The 22,469-nt window shown below is 60.7% G+C and overlaps 3 protein-coding genes across 5 annotated transcripts; 2 read left to right on the top strand and 1 right to left on the bottom strand.

Moving 5' to 3' along the window:
* Window positions 1-2,886: 2,886 nt before the first annotated feature.
* ZNF579 (zinc finger protein 579) lies at window positions 2,887-6,069 on the top strand. Its single transcript, XM_075015902.1, has 2 exons — window positions 2,887-3,009; window positions 4,558-6,069. The coding sequence occupies exon 2, from the start codon at window positions 4,569-4,571 to the stop codon at window positions 5,934-5,936; it is 1,368 nt and encodes a 455-aa protein (XP_074872003.1). The 5' UTR covers window positions 2,887-3,009; window positions 4,558-4,568; the 3' UTR covers window positions 5,937-6,069.
* A 1,475-nt stretch (window positions 6,070-7,544) lies between these two features.
* LOC142024177 (sulfotransferase 2B1-like) lies at window positions 7,545-18,115 on the bottom strand. 2 transcript variants are annotated; one of them, XM_075015903.1, is made up of 7 exons: window positions 17,938-18,115; window positions 10,683-10,825; window positions 10,196-10,404; window positions 9,589-9,715; window positions 9,407-9,501; window positions 8,504-8,684; window positions 7,545-8,244 (listed from the first exon to the last, which is right to left on the bottom strand). In XM_075015903.1, the coding sequence occupies exons 2-7, from the start codon at window positions 10,816-10,818 to the stop codon at window positions 8,069-8,071; spliced, it is 924 nt and encodes a 307-aa protein (XP_074872004.1). In that variant the 5' UTR covers window positions 10,819-10,825; window positions 17,938-18,115; the 3' UTR covers window positions 7,545-8,068. The 2 variants fall into 2 exon arrangements, with proteins under 2 accessions (XP_074872004.1, XP_074872005.1); XM_075015904.1 differs by having other exon boundaries at window positions 8,050-8,244; window positions 8,504-8,760.
* Window positions 18,116-18,271: 156 nt separating this feature from the next.
* LOC142024495 (uncharacterized) lies at window positions 18,272-21,678 on the top strand. 2 transcript variants are annotated; one of them, XM_075016555.1, is made up of 5 exons: window positions 18,272-18,338; window positions 18,793-18,955; window positions 19,151-19,416; window positions 19,858-20,367; window positions 20,780-21,678. In XM_075016555.1, exons 1-5 carry the CDS (start codon window positions 18,303-18,305, stop codon window positions 21,224-21,226), a joined length of 1,422 nt encoding a protein of 473 aa, XP_074872656.1. In that variant the 5' UTR covers window positions 18,272-18,302; the 3' UTR covers window positions 21,227-21,678. The 2 variants fall into 2 exon arrangements, with proteins under 2 accessions (XP_074872656.1, XP_074872655.1); XM_075016554.1 differs by having other exon boundaries at window positions 18,784-18,955.
* Window positions 21,679-22,469: the final 791 nt, after the last annotated feature.

Below are 22,469 nucleotides of genomic sequence, written 5' to 3'. Positions count from 1 at the left end.
CAAGCGGTGATTAAGTTATGGTTGTCTTCTGGGAGGAAAAAAATACCCGTGAAATGGGAAGAGCTGCACCATTGAAAGGGCCCCGGGGCTCAGCCTACCCCAGTTCTGTGGCATGGTGGTAGAAATGTCAATTTCTTTACCTCCTTTAGACCTGAGCCGCTGGTCAAAGCTCAGGGCACGTTCCAGATGGAACACAGGGAGACCCCTTAACAGAGGTGGAAAAAGTACCCCAAAATTACTTGAGTACAAGTGCAGCTGCTTTCATTTTGCGTACTTGAGTACAATAAAGATACGAGCGTGTTTGTACATGTGCGCTTATGCATGGGGGTGTACATTTACTCAAGTAGTTTTCCAGAGGGACACTAGTGACTTTTACTTAAGGACACCCCCCCCAGCTGCACTCTTACTCAAGTAACTTTTTGTGCACGTGAACAAAACTGGATCCTAAGCCAGCTGCCCCACAATAACTGAGCCCACAGTGCGCTCTCTAGCTTTTTCCACGTTCTGCGCCGTGCTCACCGGCTGCTGCTCGGCTGTCTTGCTTTTCCACCTTTCGGGCCTCCTGTCCGTGTCCGTGGCCACATCTGTACCACAGGCTTTGGCTAATGCCTGTTACAACGGTGTACAACCCAGGAGTACAACCCAGGGCACCAGGAGCCCGTGCCCAGCATGAAATGGTGCAGAGAAGTGGCACCAGTGTGCCACACACAGCTGTCTGGCTGGTTGCCCCTTGGGAATGTTTTTCAGCAGGTTGGACATGGTTTGCTCGGAGGTTGCAACTTTCTCCTTCTCACAGTAGTGATGCATTCAAGGGAGAAAGGGTGCTGTGTGAGAAGGAAGGCGGGGGTGGTTCCTGATTGCAGCACCCAAAACCAACAAGGAGTCCTGTGACACCTCATAGGCTAGAAGATTTTTTTGGAGCATAAGCTTTTATGGGCAAAGACCTCTTCATCAGATGCACGTAGTCTACGACACTTGACTTCATGCATCTGATGAAGCGGGTCTTTGCCCACGAAAGCTTATGCTCCAAAAAAATCTGTTCGCCTGTAAAGGTGCCCCAGGACTTCTCGTTGTTTTCACAGATACAGACTAACACTGCTACCCTGCTGATACTCAAAACCTCAAAGACATCCCATAAGGGCTATTTTGAAGCTGTTGCTTTGACCGATTTTAAATACAACAAGCAATCCTGTGGCACCTTAGAGACTAACAAATTTGTTTTTATTTTTCATTTACTTTTCCCCATGAAAGCTCCTGACTTAATACATTTGTTAGTCACTAAGTAGCACAGGGCTTTGATGTTTTTGAAGTTACAGACTAAGATTTGGTCTACACTAGGAGATTAATTTGAATTGGAGCAACTTGGGTCGATTTTTATAAAGCCTCAGACTTCACTCCAAGGCTCATTACATCGATTTTAAGGGGTCTAAGATCAACTTTTGTACTCCTGCTTTTCACGAGGAATAACGCCAAAATCGAATTTCCAAGATTGACCTTAGGCTTGTGTAGAGGGAGTGTTATTAAATGCGATTTTATTGGCCTCCTGACGTGTCCCACAATCCCTCAGTGTGTCCAGTCCGGCCATCACTTTCACCTCTGCTGTTCTCCAGGTATGGAAGCAGTCCTGGAATTTTAAATTCATTTCCTTGGTGGCCAGCGTGGCTCGCAGAATAGGCAGTACACCTCGGCAGCACATCTTGCCATGCAAAGTCGCAGACAAGTCTAGCGTGGTGCGTGTGTGAGAGCCAGGACCTCGTCACTGGGGGGGAGCGGGGACAAGGAGGGGTGAATCTCTCCTGCTGCAGCTACGAACCAGCAAAACAAAGGTGGATGTATATGCGAAGATCTCTCCGAGCATTCAGCAAAAAGGATTACCTGGCTACCCCTCTGTGATTTCAAATAGTCACAGTTGTAGGAACTTACGCAGGGCTGTTCAGACAAGAGTTTAATGACTGTCGGGAGTGAGGTTCGACCTGATAAAACTTTATAAACGTTCGAAAACAACTGGTTGAGCGTGCCTGCTATTGGGCTGAGCAAATGGCCTTAAATCAAGCTCTCAAGCCCCATCTTCCTTCCTTTGCCTGGCTGTACATTTCAATTGTTCTGGCTGAGAATCTTTTGCCACTGGGTTGAACGTGTGCTGTGACATTGACCTTTGTTGGCATCTAGGCATAAAATTCGAAGCCTGCCAAGCCAAGGGAGAACTTCCCTGAATTATCCCCAGCTGGTTTTGCCACAAGGCGGCTTGATCACAGCCTCCAAGAGGGAAGAGATTCCTGCCTGCAGGTGGCTTTCTCTGGGCAGAAGAACATGAGGCACTGTTCATGGGCGGAAGGGTGAAGGGAGATAATATTCATGACCTTATCCCTGGCCTGAATTTAACAGGGAGTAGAATCAATCACTGACCCAGCTGAGCTAGGGAAGGGCTTGGGGCAATTCCTTGGGCATAACAGCAGGAACCTGCAAGGAACTGCAGTGGTCCTAGGGTTTAATTTACTGGAATGGACCTCGGGCTTGAATTTCACACCCCCAGGCTGCCTTTGGAAAGCAGCGGCAATTCCAGAGAGGGCTTGTAGCAGGGCAGAGAGACCGATTCGTGATCGGGTCCCATCATGCTGACTGAGTCAAAAACGCCAAGGGCCCATTGTCAACACAATGTTATTCAATTTGCCCTGTAATATTTGCCTTTCTGCTACTGTGAGCTACCAGCCCCCACTCTCCACCCAGAGCTGGGGAGAAAACCCAGGAGTCTTGGCTGCGGCCCTCCCTGCTCTAACCACCAACCCCCCCCCACCCCACAGGGCGAGGAGAGAACCCAGGAGTCCTGGCTCTCCCAGCACCCCGTGCTGACCACTAGCCCCGCCCCCCCGGAAGAGGCTCTAGGAGCGCTGCCCCCCCTCCCGTTGCACTCGCGTGTGCGAGCCGCAGCGCCTGTTTCTGAGGGGGATGAGGTTGGCTGCGGCACAGACACACTCACCCGCCCTTGCACGGAGCCCGCGGCTGGCAGAGGTAAAACCGGGAGCTCCCAGAGGGGCGTGGCCCTGGCCGGGATGCTGCATGGGGGAGGTGGGGGGGTGTCGCTTTGCAGAGCGCTTGGGAGCCTGGCGGGGGGGAGGGGCGGTGAACCCTTAGAGGGCTGGATGGGGAGCGAGCCGGGTGCTAGTGACACTGACGCGGTGGAGAGACCCCCGCCCCACTGGGATGGGGGTGGGAGTCGGTCTGTTCCCGCTCCCCCCCCCCCCGCCGCTGCTGGAGTCGAGGCGGCACTAGGGGGCGCTGTGGTGCAGGGAGCGGGGGGGGGGGGCGCAGCAGGGGGGTGCTCAGTGGGGGGGGCTGAGGTGCAGGGAGTGGGGGGGGCTCAGCAGGGGGGTGCTCAGCAGGGGAGTGCTGTGGTGCAGGGAGCGGGGGGCTCAGCGGGGGGTGCTGTGGTGCAGGGAGGGGGGTCTCAGAAGGGGAGTGATCAGCAGGGGGATGCTGTGGTGCAGGGAGCGGGGGGCTCAGCGGGGGGTGCTGTGGTGCAGGGAGCGGGGGGCTCAGCGGGGGGTGCTGTGGTGCAGGGAGCGGTGGGGCTCAGCAGGGGGCGCTGTGGTGCAGGGACCGGTGGGGGGGCTCAGCAGGGGGGTGCTCAGTGGGGGACGCTGTGGTGCAGGGAGCGGGGGTGCTCAGCGGGGGGTGCTGAGGTGCAGGGAGTGGGGTGGCTCAGCAGGGGGTGGCTCAGCAGGGGGGTGCTGTGGTGCAGGGAGCTGGGGGGGGCTCAACAGGGGGATGCTGTGGTGCAGGGAGCGGGGGGGGGCTCAGCGGGGGGCGCTGTGGTGCAGGGACCGGTGGGGGGGCTCAGCAGGGGGGTGCTCAGTGGGGGATGCTGTGGTGCAGGGAGCAGGGGTGCTCAGCGGGGGGTGCTGAGGTGCAGGGAGTGGGGTGGCTCAGCAGGGGGTGCTCAGCGGGGGGTGCTGAGGTGCAGGGAGCGGGGGGGGCTCAGCAGGGGGCGCTGTGGTGCAGGGAGCGGTGGGGCTCAGCAGGGGGCGCTGTGGTGCAGGGACCGGTGGGGGGGGCTCAGCAGGGGGGTGCTCAGTGGGGGACGCTGTGGTGCAGGGAGTGGGGGGGCTCAGAGGGGGGTGCTCAGCTGGGGGCGCTGTGGTGCAGGGACCGGTGGGGAGGCTCAGCAGGGGGGTGGTCAGTTGGGGATGCCGTGGTGCAGGGAGCGGGGGGGCTCAGCGGGGGGTGGTCAGTGGGGGACGCTGTGGTGCAGGGAGCAGGGGGCTCAGCAGGGGGGGTGCTGTGGTGCAGGGAGCGGGGAGGCTCAGCAGGGGGGTGCTGTGGTGCAGGGAGTGGGGGGCTCAGCGGGGGGTGCTCAGTAGGGGTGCTGTGGTGCAGGAGCAGGGGGGCGCTCAGCAGGGGTTGCACCAGGGGGATGCAGGAGCACAGGTCACAGGGATGGAGGGAGCTCAGGATGACCATCAGTATCAGGCCTTATGCTGCAGTGCTGCTAGACTGGGGGGCATGTCCCATCATTCCCTGCTCCCTGCCTGACCTCCCCCCATTGTCCTTCCCCCCCAGGGTTCTCCACAATGGAGACCGAGCCACCCGAGTCCCCACCCTCCACCGCCTCCCCTGCACCCGGGCTGCCTCCCGAGTCCCTTCAGGAAGAGAAACTGCCGGGCCAGCCCCCGCGCCAGCTGTCCCACCAGTGCGACCTGTGCCAGCGCCGCGTCGCCCAGGCCCATGGCCTCCAGCATCACCAGTGCCGCCCACGTGGCCGTCCCGCCCTGAGCCCGGCCGCTGGTGAACCATTCCCGGCCGAGGCAGCGCCCGGCTCCCACCAGTGCCGGGTGTGCGGGAAGCAGTTCAAATTCCCCTACTACCTGGCGCGGCACAGCCTGACGCACAGCGGGGAAAAGCCATTCCAGTGCCCCCTGTGCCACAAAGCCTTCCGGCGCCCGGCCCACCTGGCGCACCACCAGCACGCCCACGCCCCCCAGCGCCCCTGCTGCCCGGCACCGTCCGAGCTGCTGCGCCAGCCGGGCGCAAAGGCAGGCGAGAAGCAGGTGCTGCTGCAGGAGGACTGGACCTTGCTGTGCCTGGCCTGCCAGGAGGCCTTCGCGACCAAGGGCGAGCTCAAGGCCCACAAGTGCTTCAATGCCCGGGGCCGGGCCAGGCCGGGCAGCACCAAGCGGCACCAGTGCAGCGTGTGCCAAAAATTCTTCGCCCGCCCGTGGTCCCTCTTGCGCCACCACCTGGCGCACACTGGCGAGAAGCCCTTCGCCTGCCCCGACTGCGGCATGGCCTTCCGCCTCTCCTCCTACCTCAAGAAGCACTGCCGGGCCCACGGGGCCAGGGCGGAGCTGCCCTTTGGCTGCCCGCTGTGCCACCAGCGATTCTGCCAGGCGGGTGAGCTCGCCAGCCACCGGCGGGCGCATGGGGAGGCCACCCCGGGGGCAGAGCCGCCCCCGGCTGCCTGCAAAGCCTGCGAGTGCAGCGTCTGCGGCAGAGCCTTCAAGAGCAGGTACGACCTGGCCACCCACTTCCTCATCCACACGGGCGAGCTGCCCTACCCCTGCGGGCAGTGTGGCAAGCGTTTCCGGCGCCTCTCGCACCTCAAGCAGCACCAGGTCACCCACACGGGCGCCCGGCCCTTCCAGTGCGTGCTCTGCCGGAAGGAGTTCAAGCGGCTGGCCGACCTGGCACGCCACCGCCAGGTGCACCAGGGCCACAAGCCCCACCAGTGCGGCGTCTGCCATAAGTTCTTCTCCCGCGCCTACAGCCTCCTGCGGCACCAGCGCGGCCACCGGGCCGAGCTTCTGGCCAGTGCCCAGGCCGAGCCCTTCCTCAGCAGCTCCTGCTTCGACAGCCAGGACCACTCCGCCTTCTGCACACTCGAGGAGGAGGCGGAGGACGACGAAGGGGGTGCGGCCGGTGGCTCCCGGGAGGACTCATAACCTGTGGGAATTCTGAGCTGCATAGTAGGGAGGTTCTGGAGGGATCTGGAGGATCAGAATTGCAGCCACCCCCCACCTCATGAGAAAGTTCTTGAAATCTAGGTGGGAGACTCTGGGGAGTGCATGGAGATACACTGGGGAGCAAGAGACATCCTGGGTGGGCGGGTAAGGGGGGCAGAGGAGAAGGTGGGAAGGTATAAGGGAATGGGCCTGTGAGGGAGTGAGGAGTTGTTCCCCACCTCTGCCATAGCTGGGCTGAGTGCTCAGGTGCTGGGGTGGGGAGCAGCCAAGGGGAGAGTAAATCCACAGCTGCAGGGAATGGGGGGGTGACTCAGTCAGCACCGGGGTGGAAGGACAAGGGGTGTCCGGGGGCGGGAACGTGGCAGGTGGGGGCTGGGCACAAACCCTCTCTGTAGGGTTAGAGCCTGGGTGAGATGTGCCCATGGGTCTGGGGCAAGTCCTGCAATATTCTGCAATGCAGAGAGGGGGTGCCCTAGAGGGATCACAACATCTGCTGGGATGGGGGGAAGTGACCCTAGATGGAATGTGCCATTTTCTAGGGCGGGGAGGGAACTGTTCTCAATGGGTCATGCCATTCTCTGGGGTTGGGGGGCACCCTGCATGCCATGTGCTAAGGTGGGGTGGTGCCCATGGGTCACCTCATATGGTGGGATGGGTGGGGGACCAGCCCTAGAGCGCGTGCCATTTTCTAACGTGAGAGGGAGCTGCCCTGGATCGTGCCATTTCTTGGAGTCAGGGAGAGCGGCCCAACCTGGACTGTGCCATTTCTGGGGTGCAGGAGGGCTGTGCCACATGGATCATGCCATTTCTGGGATGCAGGGGCGGCCCTACGTGGATTGTGCTATTTCCAGGGTGCATGTGTTGGAATTAAGAACTGTGGGTCCCAGAGCCCCACCTGTCCCTGCAGCCCCTGAGCCCACTGCTGTTCCTGACAGCGCCAAAGGGCTAGGCCCCATATCCACTCCCCAAGTGATGCCCTGACCCACTGACCCAGGAAGCAAGTGAAGCCCTAGCTGCCCACCAGGGCAGCCCCAGGGCCTTACCCCAGCTCTGCTCCCCCCACCAGCTCAGCATCTCAGGGGGGAAGGGTGGGAGGGATGAACAATGGGTCCCCAGTGAGATGGGAGCACGTGGCACCTCTGCCTCCAGGGGTTTTGGGGTGCTGGGACTCCCCCCAGCGTGCAGTGACCCTGGGGAGGGTCACGTGCAGCTCTCCAGGTTCCTGCCATGGGATGGCACAGTTGGGGCTCAGAGAGGGGCACCGCGTGGGCTGGGGGAAGTGGGGGGGGGCACCGTCGCACCCCCACCCTCATGGATGGAGCTGTGCCAGGCCTTGCTGGCGATGTATGTTGCTGCTGCTCCAGCCTGTCCAGCGAGCTGCAACAATAAAAGCGCCGGGGCCATGACTTGGGCTCTGCTTCAGTTGCTGTCGGCAGCCAGCATCTGGCGAGAGGCACCTGACCCGGGGGGGGTGCCTGGGCACGGGGCCATCTGCCACCGAGCAAAGGCGACGGGGCTGCTCTGAGGGTGACTAGAGGAGGGGTCCCTGGATAACCAGCCCCCGAGGGGCCACGTTGGCTGTCCAGCAAGACGTGAGTTTTATTGTGCCGTGTTTACTACAGATCTCATTTCAGAGCAGGGCAGATCCTGGGGGAGGGGAACTCAGTACATCCCCCCCCCCCCCACTACACCTTATGGGGGCTGAATAGTGCAGGGACCTATGGGGGGATCCATCTGCTGGGCCCAGCCCCGCCCAAGTGATCACCCCAAGGGGTGCAGAGCACCCTCCCCTGAGGTGCAGGACCTGTGGCCGACTGGCTAGACCCACTCCAGACCCCCGCTCACAGCACAGGGAGCTGCTGGGGAAAGCAGAGTTCTGAGCCCATCCTGTCCCATATGGACACCCCCAGGCTGGTCCCACTGCCCGAGAACACCCCCCAGCACCCATCCTTGGGAATCCCTTCTTTAATCCTTAAAGCTGGAACCCAGGAGTCCTGGCTCCCAGTGCCTCCAACCACTAGCCCCAACTCCCTCCCAGAGACAGGGAGAGAACCGAGGAGTCCTGGCTCCCAGCCCCCTGCTCTAACCAGTGCCTTGCACTCCCTCCTGTGTCAGTTGCTGCCTGGCTGGGGGTCCAAGCAGTCAGTGGGGGATGGGGAGGGCTGGGAGGTTCTCGGCTCGTCCCAGGGGAAGGTCACATCCAGCCCCTGCATCTGCTCCCGGTAAACGCGGTCAAACTGGTCAATCTGTGCTGGAGTGAGATGGTTCTTCCAGTCCCCAATGATCCCTGAGACAGACAGAGTTGAGGGTGTCACAGGCTGCAACCCCACATCATCCAGGCCCTGCCAGCCCAGCCCAGCCCAGCCCTGACCCCCAACTTTACCAGTGCCCCTCACCCCCGATCCACAGCCCTATCATTCTGAACTGAGGCAGATGCCAGGTTTGTGGTGCCCCCTTCCAGGCTCTGTTTCCTCCAGGACTCTCAGGCCCATTCTTCCCCCAGATTCCCCTGCCCCAGCCCCTCTGACCCGCTGGGCCAGCCTCACCTTTCCGCAGGAAGGAGCTCTTGGTTTGGTCCAGGAAGCAGCTGGGGGACAAGCTGAAGTTGCTCATCTTGTTCTGCTTCATGGCCTGGAAGGAGGCGTTCTCCACCACGGCCTCCAGCGCCTGCGTGTCCAGGTCCTTGCCCAGGAACTTGCAGATCCGCTCCACGCTGCCCCGCAGGTCCTGGGTGGGGGCAGGGGCAGGGGCAGGGATCGGTGGTAGCAGGGCCTCCCCAGGGACCGCTCTGGGGGTGGGGAAACTGAGGCAGAGAGGCCCCAGGCCATGCTGGGGACCTTCAGAAGGGGGCGGATCTAACTGGCAAGGACTCCCTGGCTGAGGGGATGCGGGGTGGTGGAGGGAATCCCTGAGCCTGCCTCGGGCTGGTCACAGGGGAGCCCAGGGCATGCCTCGGACATGGGATCCCAGAGTCCTGACTGTGATGGAGGCCGGTCTGTCAGGAGGCCTGGCCATGTGCCCGCAGCCCAGAGCAGCATGGGCAGCAAGGGGATTGCTACCCACTGCCCCGCCCCGAGCACCGACTCCACATCTCCCATTGGCTGGGAACTGTGGCCAATAGGAGCTGCAGGAGCAGTGCCCTGCTGGCAGTGGCAGCACACAGCCCCCTGGCCCCTCCGCCTAGGAGCCCCAGGGACAATGTGCTGGCTGCTTTCCGTAAGCTGCCTGAGGTCAAACTCTGCCGGGGCCTGCACCCCAATTCCCCCTGCACCCCACCCCAGAGACAACCCCAACCTCAGGTTCACTGGGCAGAGGGTAGGGGGAGAGCAAGCCAGTGGAGGGAGGGGCTGGAGGGAGTGGGGGGTTGGGCCTTTGGAAAGGGGCGGGACCTCATGTGAAGGGGTGGGGCAAGATGCTGGGTTTTCTCCCTTACAAGCGGGCAGCCTCACCTGATGCAGCTCCTCGTAGCTGATCCAGAAGAAGTTCTCGCAGTCCCGCAGCTCCAGCCAGCCCTTCACGTGGTCGAACCAAGAGCCAAAGGGCACTACAAAGGTGAAGGGTGGAGACGGGGGTGTCATGGGGGCAGCCTGAGGGGTGCAGCCTCCCCCTCCGCCCTGCCCCTGGCACTCACCATCCCCCTCCAGGAACTGCTCCAGGAACTGATCCAGCTGCCCTGGGCACTTGTAGGGGCGGAAGATCTGGGAGAAGTGGTACAAGGAGACGACGACGTCCTTGGGGTTCCGCACCGTGTACAGCACCTGGGGGGGCAGGGGGTGAGACCCTGGTGGGACTGGGCCCCTGGGGTCTGTGCTGGGAGAGGGGCTGACATGGGGGTCTGGGCCCCTGGGGGCCATGCTGGGAGAGGGGCTGACATGGGGGGCTGGGCCCCTGGGGTCCGTGCTGGGAGAGGGGCTGACATGGGGGGCTGGGCCCCTGGGGGCCATGCTGGGAGAGGGGCTGACATGGGGGGCTGGGCCCCTGGGGGCCGTGCTGGGAGAGGGGCTGACATGGGGGGCTGGGCCCCTGGGGGCCGTGCTGGGAGAGGGGCTGACATGGGGGGCTGGGCCCCTGGGAGCCATACTTGGAGAGGGGCCTAGGGCAGACCCAGAGGCTCAGGCTCTCAGCTGACCCTGGCGGTGTGGCACTGAGGGCCCTTTGCCCCCACCCCCAGGGCTGGCAGCTGACCTGTATGTCCCCCCAGCCGAGCCCCCCAGCCAAGCCGGCTCCAGGCACTGCACCTTGGCCTTGGACTGGAAGAAGGACTTGGCGAAGAGGTGGATGGGCAGGTGGGAGCTGATGATCCGGGGTGACTGGTTGCCCTGGGCGGTGCGGAGGCCCAGGTTGGTCTCGTACCAGGGCCCCCGGTCCCAGTTGGGGACCGTGCGGCACCAGCTGGGGTCCCCATTGCTGCGGATGAGGCTCAGGATCTCCAGCATCCAGACGGTTCCTACGGCAACAGCCTCTATGTGGTGAGCATTGCTATGAAGAACAGGGAGCCGCCCTGCTCCCGGCCACCGAGCGCGTGGGCTTCAGAATCTCCAGCCCCCATCCCTTAGCCTGCAAAGGCCTCTCGGGGGGGGGGCAGAGGAGGAGTCCTGGCTACCCCTGCTGTAACCATTAGTTCCCACTCTCCTTCCCAAGCTGGGGAGAGAACTCAGGAGTCCTGGCTCCCAGCTCCCGCGCTAACCACTAGGCCCCACTCCCAGACCTCTAGCTCCATCGTACCTGATTTTTGGTAGGTGACATTAAAGATGTCGTCATCCCGGACTTGGAATTTGTTCTCTGCCGCCTGCAGCCCCTGCTCCGAGTAGATGACCCGAGGGAAGCTGATCCCTTTGTACTGGAAATAGTCCTTGAACATCCTGGGGCTGGGAACGGGGCGAGATATAGGGGCCATTAGACACAGCGGGAGCCCTCAGCGTCACCCTCAGCCATGACCCTGTGTGTGTGTCTGTCTGTCTGTCCGTCCGTCCGTCCCTGGAGAGGAGCTGCACTCTGTTCATGGCAGGGCTGGGGTAAGCCAAGCCCAGGCTGTGTTTGGCCAGGGCAGGAGGCTCAGACAAACCAGCCAATGGGGAGAAGCTGGATAAATGGGCCTGGTTGGTCCAGAGAGGGGCCAGCTGATGGAGGGACAGGAGTGGTCTCCAGAGGTGGGCTGGGCCGGTCTACGATCTGCAGCTGAGCTTCCAGCAGCAGAGGTCCTGGTCAGCTGTCGGGAAACGTTCTCGCAGGGAGGAGAATTCAGGTCTGGGCAGCCGTGGCCGAGCCATCTGTGGGGCTTCACAGGACCACTCCAGCAAACCCCGGCCAGGGATGATGGACATATAGTGGGAGCTGAGCCAGACACCCCCTTGAGGCTTCTCCAGGACAATCTCACGCCTCCTGCTGCAGTGCCGAGAGCCAGCACCACCCTGTCCTGCCGTCACCAAGGTTAGGACACATCAGTCATGGAGTCGCTGTTCCCTCTGCCCCTCCGGGGTGGGGTGTCCTGTTTTAGTACAGCTGGTGCGAAACACACTTGGAGGCCATGGTGAGACTCACGTGGGCCTTGGAGCAGAAAGCAGGAAGTTTGGCGGGTCGGCGTCTGTGGGGAGCCTATTCCAGATCCAGACTTGTCATATGTACCTCATGGAGCTGGCAGGGGCCTCGAGAGGTCATTGAGCCCAGTCCTCTGCACTCACAGCAAGACCGATACCTATCCCTCCCAGATTTTTTTTTTTTAAATATCTAACCTGCCCCAGAACCTTGGAAGGCCCCACGAGGACTGAACTCACAACCCTTGGTTTATGCTCTAACCACTAATCCATCCCTCCCCCCATCCTGCCAATACAAGCAGTGTCTTTAACAGAGAGCATCCCACCTGGGTGCGGTACGTGGCGAGAGATGCTTTTAGGTGGGTCTGGCCTCCCCAGGGAGATAAGAGCAAAGCACCCAAACCTGATCCACATTTCTGCCCGAAGTGGAGGGTGTGGGACCGTGGTACAGGCCGAACCTCTCTAATTCGGCACTCTCGTCCGGCAGCTTCTGCAATCCAGCATGATTTGCGTTAGCCAGATGACAATGTCTTATAGGTGGGGCCAGGTTTCCCCCGGTCCCATAAAGTTTGCTAACAGCCACCAGTCCTGGGTTCCAGTGTTCCGGGCTGTTCTTTAGCTGTAATTTACCCCTCAATGTCATCTCAGAGCCTCGTAAGCAGTGGAGGGTTGCTAATGCTGCTAGACGATACTGCCCTCCTGTAGTCCGGCACCAGACAGGTCCCAAGGGTGTCGGCTTAGAGATGTTCAACCTTTGGTTACTCGCTGGGGAGATATACAGATCTTGGATGTGCTGGAGGTTTCCCCTAGATCCTGAGCTAAATGTCACCATAGCCACCTGGGAATACGGCATCTCTCACAGAAAGCAGGGACCCCCCTGAAAACTGGGAAACCATGGCAGATACTTGGCTGAATGTGAGCTCCCTGTGCCAGGCTGAGGCACGTCAAAAGAGGAATCTTGAGAGAGCAGGGAGGCCACGTGAGCTCTGGATGTGCTGCCAGCGCTGTGGGGATCCAGCACCCAGCTCTGGTGCATGCCATTCAGGGAGGACCATGAGCCATGAAATGGGGGATGGAGAAGGACCAGGAGAATAGTTCAAGGGTGAGAAAAACCCACCCGAGAGAGACTTGAACCCTGTCTGCTTTGCTTAGTGGAAAGGTTCGGGGTGACGGGGTCCCAGTCTATCTGTGGGGAACAGCTATTTCCGAATGGGCTCTCCAGTCTAGCAGAAGAAACTCAGCCACCATCCAACAGTGGGATGTCAAAACGAGATACCGTCAGCCTGGAAATGAGGCGCACGTTCGGAACAAAGAAACGAATCCAGGGGACAATGGCACACACACGTCACTGCCCATTTCTAAGTCTCTGGCCAGTGCTAGACAGGAGGGCAGACGATACGATCGCCGTGGTCCTGTCTGGCCACAGAATCACTGAACTTGCTCATGGGGCAAAACGTGGCTTTGTTTGGATTTGTTTTAGAGTTTTTGCCTAATCGTACATCTCCGAGGGAGGGGCATTTTCGTTATGGGCTGGCGCAAGCCAAGGTCTTCAATACACTCCTGCATTTACAAAGGACAAACGTGTCATTGTCATGAGTTTGTGCAAGGTCTCAGGAAAGTTTTGCCCGGCTGTTGTGTCATGTCCAGAGCAGCAGCCAGGCTGGAACCCAGCCAAGCAGTGCGAATGGGATGAGTTACTGACATTTCATCCTCCACCAACACCCAGAGCTGCTGTTGCTCTTATGTAAATTAGGTGGTCATGGAATAGGAGGAAAGATCCTTTCATGGATTGGAAACTGGTTAAAAGACAGGAAACAAAGGGTTGGAATAAACGGTAAATTTTCACAATGAAGGGGGGTAACTAGTGGTGTTCCCCAAGGGTCAGTCCTGGGACCAAACCTGTTCAACTTGTTCATCAATGATCTAGAGAAAGGGGTAAGCAGTGAGGTGGCAAAGTTTGCAGATGATACCAAGCTGTTCAGGATAGTCAAAACCAAAGCAGATTGTGAAGAACTTCAAAAAGATCTCAGCAAACTGAGTGATTAGGCAGCAAAATGGCAAATGAAATTTAATGTGGGTAAGTGTAAGGTAATGCACACTGGGAAAAATAACCCCAATTATACATACAATGTGATGGGGGCACATTTAGATACAACAGATCAGGAAAGGGATCTTGGAATTATAGTGGATAGTTCTCTGAAAACATCCATGCAGCGTGCAGCGGCAGTCAGTAAAGCAAATAGGATGTTAGGAATTATTAAAAAAGGGATAGAGAATAAGACGAAGAATATCATACTTCCCCTATATAAAACTATGGTACGCCCACATCTTGAGTACTGCGTGCAGATGTGGTCTCCTCACCTCAAAAAAGATATACTGGCTTTAGAAAAAGTTCAGAAAAGGGCAACTAAAATGATCAAGGGTTTGGAAAGGGTCCCATATGAGGAGAGGTGAGAGAGACTGGGACTTTTCCGTCTAGAAAAGAGGAGACTGAGGGGCGATATGATAGAGGGATGTAAAATAGAGGTATATAAAATCATGAATGGTGTGGAGAAAGTGAATATTGAAAAGTTATTTACTTGTTCCCATAATATAAGAACTAGAGGACACCAAATGAAATTAATGGGTAGTAGGTTCAAAACTAATAAAAGAAATTTTTTCTTCAGACAGCGCACAGTCAACCTGTGGAACTCCTTGCCGGAGGAGGCTGTGAAGGCCAGCATTCTAACAGAGTTTAAAATAGAGCTTGATAAATTTTTGGAGGTTAGATCCATAAATGGCTATTAGCCTAAGGTAAAGTATGGTGCCCCTAGCCTTTACGCAAAGGCTGGAGACAGATGGCAGGAGACAAATCGCTTGATCATTGTCTTCGGTTCACCTCCTCTGGGGCACCTGGCATTGGCCACTGTCGGCAGACAGGATACTGGGCTGGATGGACCCTTGGTCTGACCCAGTATGGCCGTTCTTATGTTCTGTTCTTATGCTGCCTGTTTCAGCCAGCATGGTCCATTGACGGCTGATCCCTTGGAGCAGAAATGGCTCGGAGGCGGCTGGTGTGATGGCTGGGTGACCAAGAACGGCGTCGAGAACAACAAGAAGTCTTGTGGCACCTTATAGACTAACAGATATTTTGGACCATCAGCTTTCGTGGGCAAACACCCGCTTCGTCCGATGCTAGAATGGCTGCAAACGCCTGGTTCCCTGAATGCACTAGGGTGAAGCAGCAGCAGGCAGGTTCCTTGCTCAGAAATCCAGGCCTGCTTCCAGGGCGCGGGGGAGTGGTTCTGTGGGGCTGGATGGAGCGGAGGGAGATGGAGGGGCCATGGGGTGCAGAGATTCCCTTGGCAGTCTGGGGGAGGAGAGGTTCCCATGGGGAACCCCAACCAGCTTTGTGTGGCTGCCTCCTTCCAGGGCTGCCGGTTCTCTGGCTAAGCCGCCCGCACGAAGCGCGTGGGCAAAGTCAGGAACGTTCTCCTGACTACTTCAAGATGAGACCAAGAGCAGCGTGACTCGGAGGGGGGCAGGTGCAGAGCCAGAAGCCGAAACAATGTGGCCTGTGTCCCAGCTCCAGCATCCTGGGGGAACTCCTCTTCGCTGCCCTGTCGTGTCTGCGCTCGCCTGGCCTCATGCCGTGGCGTTGGCTTCTGCCGTCATTGGCATTCCATCCTTGTAATTGCTCCTTCCAGGCAGTCCAGCAGCTTACACCCAAGCGCTTTAAGTGTGATTCACGGCCCCCTGCACGTGTGCGCACATTTTAAGCTTGCCCCACAAACAGACTGTTCTGCTCAGTGGGCCGCGGAGGAGTCATTAAAAGCCGCCTCACAGGATTCCAGTGCCAGGGCAGCTCTCAGAACAAAACAAGGCCAGGCTTTTTACTGCTGCTGCAGCCCTGGGTGGAGCCGAGCCCCTGCCCCCTCTCAGCACCTCCATCCTCCTGCCGTGGCAGGGAGCTGGGGCAATGCCAAGGGCAATCACAGCACCTGGGCTTGTTCGCTCTCCTATAATTACTCCCACTATTACGCCTCACACGCTCTGGCTGATTCTCATGTGGAGGGTGGGACCCCAGTGCTGCCAGGAGCCGGGCCCCATCGGGGTGGTTGTTGTCCATGTGCAGGGAGGAGCCAGCTGAGCAGCTGAAGGGGGCTCAGAGTGAATGGGGAAACTGAGGCCAGACAAAGTCAGAGCCAGCCGGTTGGCCACGGGAGCCCAGGCCTGAGCTGGGCAGGTGGCCCAGTGCCTGCCCTGTGCTGAGCCTGAGGGCCGGGGGGGTGAGACCCCACCACTGTGTGGACCTGTACTCAGCCCCACAGGAGCCTCTCAACCCCCCAACCCCCAAGGGAATCTCGACACCCCACAGCTCCTCCATCTCCCCACACTCCACCCAACCTCACAGAACCACTCCCATGCACGCTCTCTTCTACCCAGCCCCAGACATCCCCATGGAACCCCTCTACCCCCCAACTCCTCTACTCAGCCCTCCAGAACCACCCCCAGCCCCTCCACATCCCCCTTTCATCCAGACCCCCGGAACCACTCCCCCGCCCTATCCTCCACCCAGCCCCACAGCTCCCTCCCCCACCCCCTCCTCCAGCCAGCCCGACAGGAACCACTCCCACCCCGACACCTTCTCTCCATAACCCCACCCTCCCCCCAGCTGCCTCTGCCCCACACTTGCTGGCTCACTCCTGGGCTGCCTCAGCGGAGGGGGACACTGGAGCTGTTCAGAGCAAAGGACAGAGCCAGCACAGAGCCACCAGAACCCCCTGGCCAGGCCACCTGTCCCCAGCTAGGCTGGGCACCCAGCAGGAGCAGCTCCCTGGAGGACCCCAGGAGTGGGGAGCAGCTGCCCCCATTTTCTTACCTGCCCTGGGCCAGCAGGCAACACCTGGGTGGCTGAGTGGCTGCTGGAGTGATGGAGGCATCCCTTGCGACCCAGCCACGGAGCTGCCACTCAGAGCCCCAGGGCTGGGAACTCCCACACATGGGCTGGGAGATTGAGTCATAGTTCTCCAGGGCACTGGAGAGAGACCCATCCTCCATGGGAGACAGCCACCTCCCCACCAACTAAAGCGAGTTGCCACTGGTGGCCCTGGGTCAGGGCCAGGTTCTGATTTCAGCCCTGGGACAATCCAGAGTCACTCCTGATCTCAGTCCCCCACAGGGACAATCCGGAGTCACTCCTGATCCCAGCCCCGGGTCAATCTGGAGTCATTCCTAATCTCAGCCCTGGGTCAATCTGGAGTCACCCCTGATCTCAGTCCCCCACAGGGACAATCTGGAGTCACTCCTGATCTCAGCCCCAGGTCAATCTGGAGTCATTCCTGATCTCAGCCCCAGGGTCAAGCTGGAGTCACTCCTGATTCCAGCCCCAGGGACAATCCAGAGTCACCCCTGATGGCACTGGGGGCACAGCCAGGTTCTAGTCTCAGCCCCGGAGGGGCAATCCAGAGTCATTCTGGGTCTCCCCGCCTCCCCCGGGCCAGGTCAATCTGGAGTCACCCCAGACTACGCTGGAGCAGGGCCAAGTTCTAATCTCAGCCCAGGTTCAATCCAGAGTCACTCCTGATCTCAGACCCACCCCTAGGATCAGTCCGGAGTCACCCCGATCTCAGCCCCCTCCTCAGGGTCAATCCAGATTCAGCACTGTTCTGAGCTCCCTAGGGTCCATCCAGAGTCACCCCTGATCACAATGGGGTCAGGGCCGGGCTCTGATCTCAGCTCCCCAGCGTGGCTCTCACCCACATACAGATCTAAACAAGGCCACTGCCACTTTCAAGGTCCACCTCATGCTGGCTGGCTTTACTACCCAAGCCGGCCATCCCGCACCTGCCAGGCCTGGGCCCTGAGCCAGGGAAGCGAGGAGGAAAACACATCTAGCTTGGATGCCTGCAGCCCTGTGATTAGATGAGTAAGTGGGTGAGCAGCATCTCGCAGCCGGACACCCAGGTTCACATCTGGGCGAGAAGCTGCCCCTAGCCCTCTTGTTGGAGGCAGATGCATGGAGGCTGATAGGCACGGCTTGGGGGGGTGGGTCTGCACTGAGTCCCCCAGCAGCTGAGGCTACGGGGATGCCCGGGAGAAAGTTGGTGGCTTCTTGACCCCACGGCTGGCACCCGAGTCTGATCTCAACGGCACCAAGAGCTAAAGGTGATGAGAACAGGTCAGAGTCACTGACATGAGGGAACACAGGAGACTGCGCAGACACAGGGGGTTCAGGTAACAACCAGGACCCCACTCTAACCACTAGCCTCCCCTCCCCTCCCAGAGCAAGCACGCAGGAGTCCTGGCTCCCAGCCCCCTGTGCTAACCACTAGCCCCCACGCCCCTCCCAAAACCAGGGACAGAACCCCGCGTCCACTCAGTGTCAAGGTACCCGCTGCACAGATGCTAACCACGAAGCCCCGGACACCTGATTCCCGCAGATGCCTCACAGGGCAGTGACTCACCCAGGCCAGCATCCTGGCAGGTGGTAGGGCAAAGCTGGAGAAGAGCTGGGAGCCAGGACTCTGGAGTCCCATCGCAGGCTCTGGGTGGTGAGTGGGATTAGTGTTTAGACCACGGGGGGCACCAGCACTCCTGGGTCCCACCCGTGCCTCTGGGAGGAACTGAGCCCTGGCTACTTTGTGTCCGTCCCTCCCCTGCCCGAGATTCAGCTCCTGGCGGAAACTTGGCTCCGCCGCAGCTTCACTCACGATGGCAGCCATCTTTGTCCCTGGCAGACTCCCACCCCCGCCCCGCGCCAGCTGGGCCCGTATAGGGCAGGCTCAGATCAGCCGCCATCTTGGATCGAGAGCGAGGCTAAGGGACCAGAATGCTGCAGCCGCCCAGCCCCCCGCTACCGCTGCAGGTACCAGCCCTGCCGGTGCCCCTCACTCCCGACCTGCAGCCCCCGCCCCGCCTCTATGCGGTGCAAGAAAATTGGAGCCGGGAGCGGAACCCCGGAGTCCTGGGTCCAAGGGGTTGGGCAGCCCGGGCCTGTCACCTCTGTGACCTGCTCCCCCCCGCCATCTATGTTTGGACCCTCCCAGCACCCCCGAGGGAGAGGCTGGGGCTCATTCCCCACCATACACACAGAGGGAAATCGAGGCAGCGAGATGGTGGTTCCACCCTCCTGGCATTAGTTCTGGCAGCAGTAGTAGGTTGTTATCCTGCCCCAGTTGGGAGGGCAATGAAGTGCGGGGAGGTAGGAGGAAAGGGGTATTGTGGGTGAATTCAGGGCTGGAGGAGTGCCCCCCTCAGCCAGAGACAGAGAGTGTCTAACCTACCCCCCCATTTCTCCATCCCTGACTGAGGGGTGTCAGGAGCTCAGCCATGTCTCTGGCCCGCACTATGGGCCGGAGCAGGAAGTGGTGGATGAGGTGCCCAGCAGAGCTCGGAGAGGCGCCCGGAGGAGCCTGCTGGTGCCCCAAAGACGGAGACCACACCCCAGCTGCCGCCTGCCAGGAGAGATGCCCAAGGGCCAAGGTACCATCCACAGAGGGGGAGGATGCCTGGGTTCTCACCTTGGCTCTGGTAGTGGTATAGAGGTTACGGCTGGGGAGGGTGGGAGCCAGGATACCTGGGTTCTATATTTGACTCTGGGGGGGAGAGGTGTCTAGTGATTACAAGTGGGGTGGGCAGGAGTCCTGTGTCCTCTCACTCTGTGCCCTGTCCCCACAGCGGAAGCCCCATCTGGCATAGGGGACCTGGTCCTGGCAGCCAAGCTGATGGAGATGGCGGGGGAGTCACCCTGCTATGCCCAGCACCAGACCAGGACCCAGCCAGCTGTGCAGCATGACCATGGGGCCTACAGTGTCCCCCAGGAGCCGGCCGTGCTGGCCCGCATGGTGCATCAGCTGCAGGAGAAAGTGCATCGGCAGAACCAGCTGCTGCAGAGCTCCCAGGAGGCGCTGGCTACCAGCCAGGAGTTCTGCCAGCAGCTACAGGTGAGGGGCCAGGTGCTAGGGGGTGCTGTGCTGCAAGGATGGAGCAGGAGGTTCATGGGGGCAACCTTCCCACACTTCACCCCAGAGTCAGCTGCATCCCAGTGCCAGACAAGGGGTTCTTGTGAACCCAGCCCTGTGCCACACCCCAGAGTCAGATGCATCTTTGGTGCTGGGTGAGGGGTGCCCATCTACCCAGCCCCGTACCACACCCCACAGTCAGCCACATCTCTAGTGCTGGATGAGGGGTGCCAGAATACCCATCCCTGTGCCACCCCTCACAGCTAGCCACATCTCTGGTGCTAGGTGAGAGGTCCTTGTGTATCCACCCGTGCCACACCCCAGACTCAGCTGCATCTCTGGTGCTCGGCAAGGGGGCCCTCTGTACCCAGCCCCTGCGCCACACCCCAGCATCAGCCGCATCTCTGACACTGTGTGCCGCAGGAGAGGTCCGAGAGTGAACGCTGGACGTTGGCGTCGGAGCTGGGCCAGCGGATCGCAGTGCTGGAGGCGGAGAACCGGAACCTGCGTTGTGAGCGGGACCAGCTGGAGAGCAGTATGCAGGCACTGCAGGAGAAGCTGGAGCACAGCAGTGGCACAGTGCTGGCCGTCAGCCAGCAGCTGAAGGAGCAGGAGGCCCAGGCTGAGCCGGGGGCGTTCTGCCTGGCCAACGTCCGGGGTGACAGCAAGTGGCTGCGGTTTTACACCGGCTTCAGCAGCGCCCAGCGCCTGACCACATTTCTGGCCTTCCTGACGGAGGAGGAGCCGGAGCGGGCGGCTGAGCCAGGTCCTCCCAGTGCCCTGAGCCCCGAGGACCAGCTCTTCCTGGTGCTTGTGCGGCTGCGGCTGGGGCTGCTCCTGCAGGACCTGGCCTTCCGCTTCCACGTCTCCGAGGCCACCGCTTCCCGCTACTGGCTCAACTGGACCCAGCTCATGGAGACTCGGCTGGCCCAGGTGAGCCCCTGGGCTGTCCTCCAGCCCTCCGGTTCCTGCCCTATGGCCAGAGGAGAGCGGGTGCTCCCTAAAGGGGATGGGCCCCATATCCCATTACCCCTACCCCAAGCAGCACCCCCAGTGGGAACAGGCCCCACACTTCAGCCCAGCCACGCCCTGGCCGGGGGCTGGGTGGCACCTGGTGCCCCCTAGAGGGCACAGGCCCCAAGACCTTACCCCCACCCCAGCCCAGCCAGGCCCCGCATGCAGCCAGCACCCCCTAGAGGCGAGCAGGGGAGAGTCGCTGTCCCTACCTGCATGTGTACAGAATATATGGGAGAGGCTGGTCACATCCCCCCCCGGGAGGGGGCCTGGGCAGGAGTGCCCCCCGCATGGGAATGGGGGTGGCGCTGAGCTGCTGCTCTGCCCCCAGGTGCCAGTGCAGAGCAGCCTGCGCTACGTGGAGCGATTCCAGCCACAGAAGGCAGTGCAGGTAGCGGGGCTCCCGCTGGTGGTGCTGGACTGCGCCCAGTTCTTCTTCGAGGGCCGGGGCCGGCAGCACTACACCCTGCAGGGCTGCGCCCTGGCTGCCCCCAGCGGCTTCCTGGCCTTCTGCTGCAGCGCCACCCTGCAGGCTGGGGAGGGGGCGGCCACGCTGGAGCTGCCCCCCTTCCTGCGGGATGGCCCCACGGCCCTCAGCGCCCAGCAGCGGACAGCCTGTCAGCAGGTGCTCAGTGTGGCCAGCCTGGCCGACAAGGCTCTGCGCTTCCGCTTCCTGCGCGGGGTCCAACCCCAGGCCATGGAGGCCCAGGTGGGGCGGGCCTGGGTCATCTGCTGCTATCTGGCCTGCCTGCTGCATGAGCCTATGGGCCTGGCTTAGGCAGCCACTGCTCCCAGGGGCCAGCTGCAAAGGGACAATGGCACAGTAACAGGCTGGTGCAGCCATGTCATTTCCCCCTTCCCCAGAGGTGAGGGGAAACTGAGGCACACAAGGACCCTACTTGGTCAAGGTGAAGTCAGGGAGAGCCACCAGGCCTCCTGGTTTCTCTCCTTCCCCTCGTGCCCAGGGCCTGGTGGGTTCTGGCCCAAATGTAGGAGGGGAGGTGTCAGGGGGCTGGAGCGTGGGGGTGGGTTCGGTGCCAGGACTCCTGGGTTCCATCCTCAGCTGCCTCTGGAGGCTCCTGAGAGCTGCCTTGTCCTCATCTCCTCTGGCCCCAGGACTCAGGCAATTCCTCCTGGCCTAGCTGGGGGCAGCAGGGCTGCAGGCAGGTCCCTGTGTTATTTGTACAACCCCCCTCCACTACCTTGGGCTGGAAATAAAGCCTTGTTCTTGGCAACAGCTGTGGAGATCTGTCAGGCACCTGCCTTGCCCCAGGCCGCCGGGGAGCTGGGAAAGAGGGGCTCTGCAACCCAGGCCAAGCCCTGCCCCTTCCCTGGGGGTACGATGCTGTCCCTTCCCCGGCCCCCTGCTGCTGCCCCCACCAAAGGGAGCAGCAGAGACAGCCCCACACCCTTCTCTGGAGATCAGGGGGCAGGGTCGGGGGGAGGGTCAGGACTCTGGGGTTTTGGAAGGGGAGTGGGGGCTAGTGGGTAGAACAGGTGTGGGCTGTGCATCCAGGCTAGAGACCTCCCCCCAAAGCGCCAAAGGCTGGCCATGCAGGTGGCAGGGGTAGGGGACTCTGGGCTGGGGTGGTGTGGGAAGACTTCCGCCAGGGATGCAGGTTCTAGGGGGGAAGGGGCTGGGACAGAGGGTTGAGAAGGGGGTTTGGGGTGCAGGAGGGGCTCAGGTAAGCCCTGCCCTGGGAGGGCTCCCTGAGGGGCTACTTATCTAGGGATGCCTCTGGGTTGGGTATAGGGGGACCCCTCAGTCAGCAGTGGGGCAGAGCACAGGGGCTGGGTACACAGGGATCCCTCACCCAGTGCTGGGATGTGACCTGCTCTGGGGAGTGGCTCAGGGGCCCAGCAGCTGGGGATGGCCCAGCACACGCTGGGACATAGCCCCTCTGGGGTGAGGCATGGGAAGGCCTGAGTACACAGGGACCCCTTGCCCAGCTGGGAGCCCTTTGGGAAGGGGACTTGGGGCTGGGCACACCCAGCCCAGTGCTGGGACATGGCCCCTCTGG

The sequence above is a fragment of the Carettochelys insculpta genome, chromosome 22 (assembly GCF_033958435.1).
Source record: "Carettochelys insculpta isolate YL-2023 chromosome 22, ASM3395843v1, whole genome shotgun sequence".
Lineage (NCBI taxonomy): Eukaryota > Metazoa > Chordata > Testudines > Carettochelyidae > Carettochelys > Carettochelys insculpta.
The sequence above is the reverse complement of the archived record's forward strand: the minus strand, read 5'-3'. Positions and strand labels throughout refer to the sequence as shown.

Coding starts and splice junctions, on each gene's coding strand:
- ZNF579 (XM_075015902.1), top strand. CDS start 4,569: ATGGAGACCGAGCCACCCGAGTCCCCACCCTCCACCGCCTCCCCTGCA.
- LOC142024177 (XM_075015903.1), bottom strand. CDS start 10,818: ATGTTCAAGGACTATTTCCAGTACAAAGGGATCAGCTTCCCTCGGGTC. Junction 10,405..10,682: donor TGTCACCTACCAAAAATCAG/GTACGATGGAGC, acceptor CTGTTGCCGTAG/GAACCGTCTGGATGCTGGAG. Junction 8,685..9,406: donor GCTACGAGGAGCTGCATCAG/GTGAGGCTGCCC, acceptor GCCCCCACCCAG/GACCTGCGGGGCAGCGTGGA.
- LOC142024495 (XM_075016554.1), top strand. CDS start 18,303: ATGCTGCAGCCGCCCAGCCCCCCGCTACCGCTGCAG. Junction 18,339..18,783: donor GCCCCCCGCTACCGCTGCAG/GTACCAGCCCTG, acceptor TCCCTGACTGAG/GGGTGTCAGGAGCTCAGCCA. Junction 18,956..19,150: donor AGAGATGCCCAAGGGCCAAG/GTACCATCCACA, acceptor CTGTCCCCACAG/CGGAAGCCCCATCTGGCATA.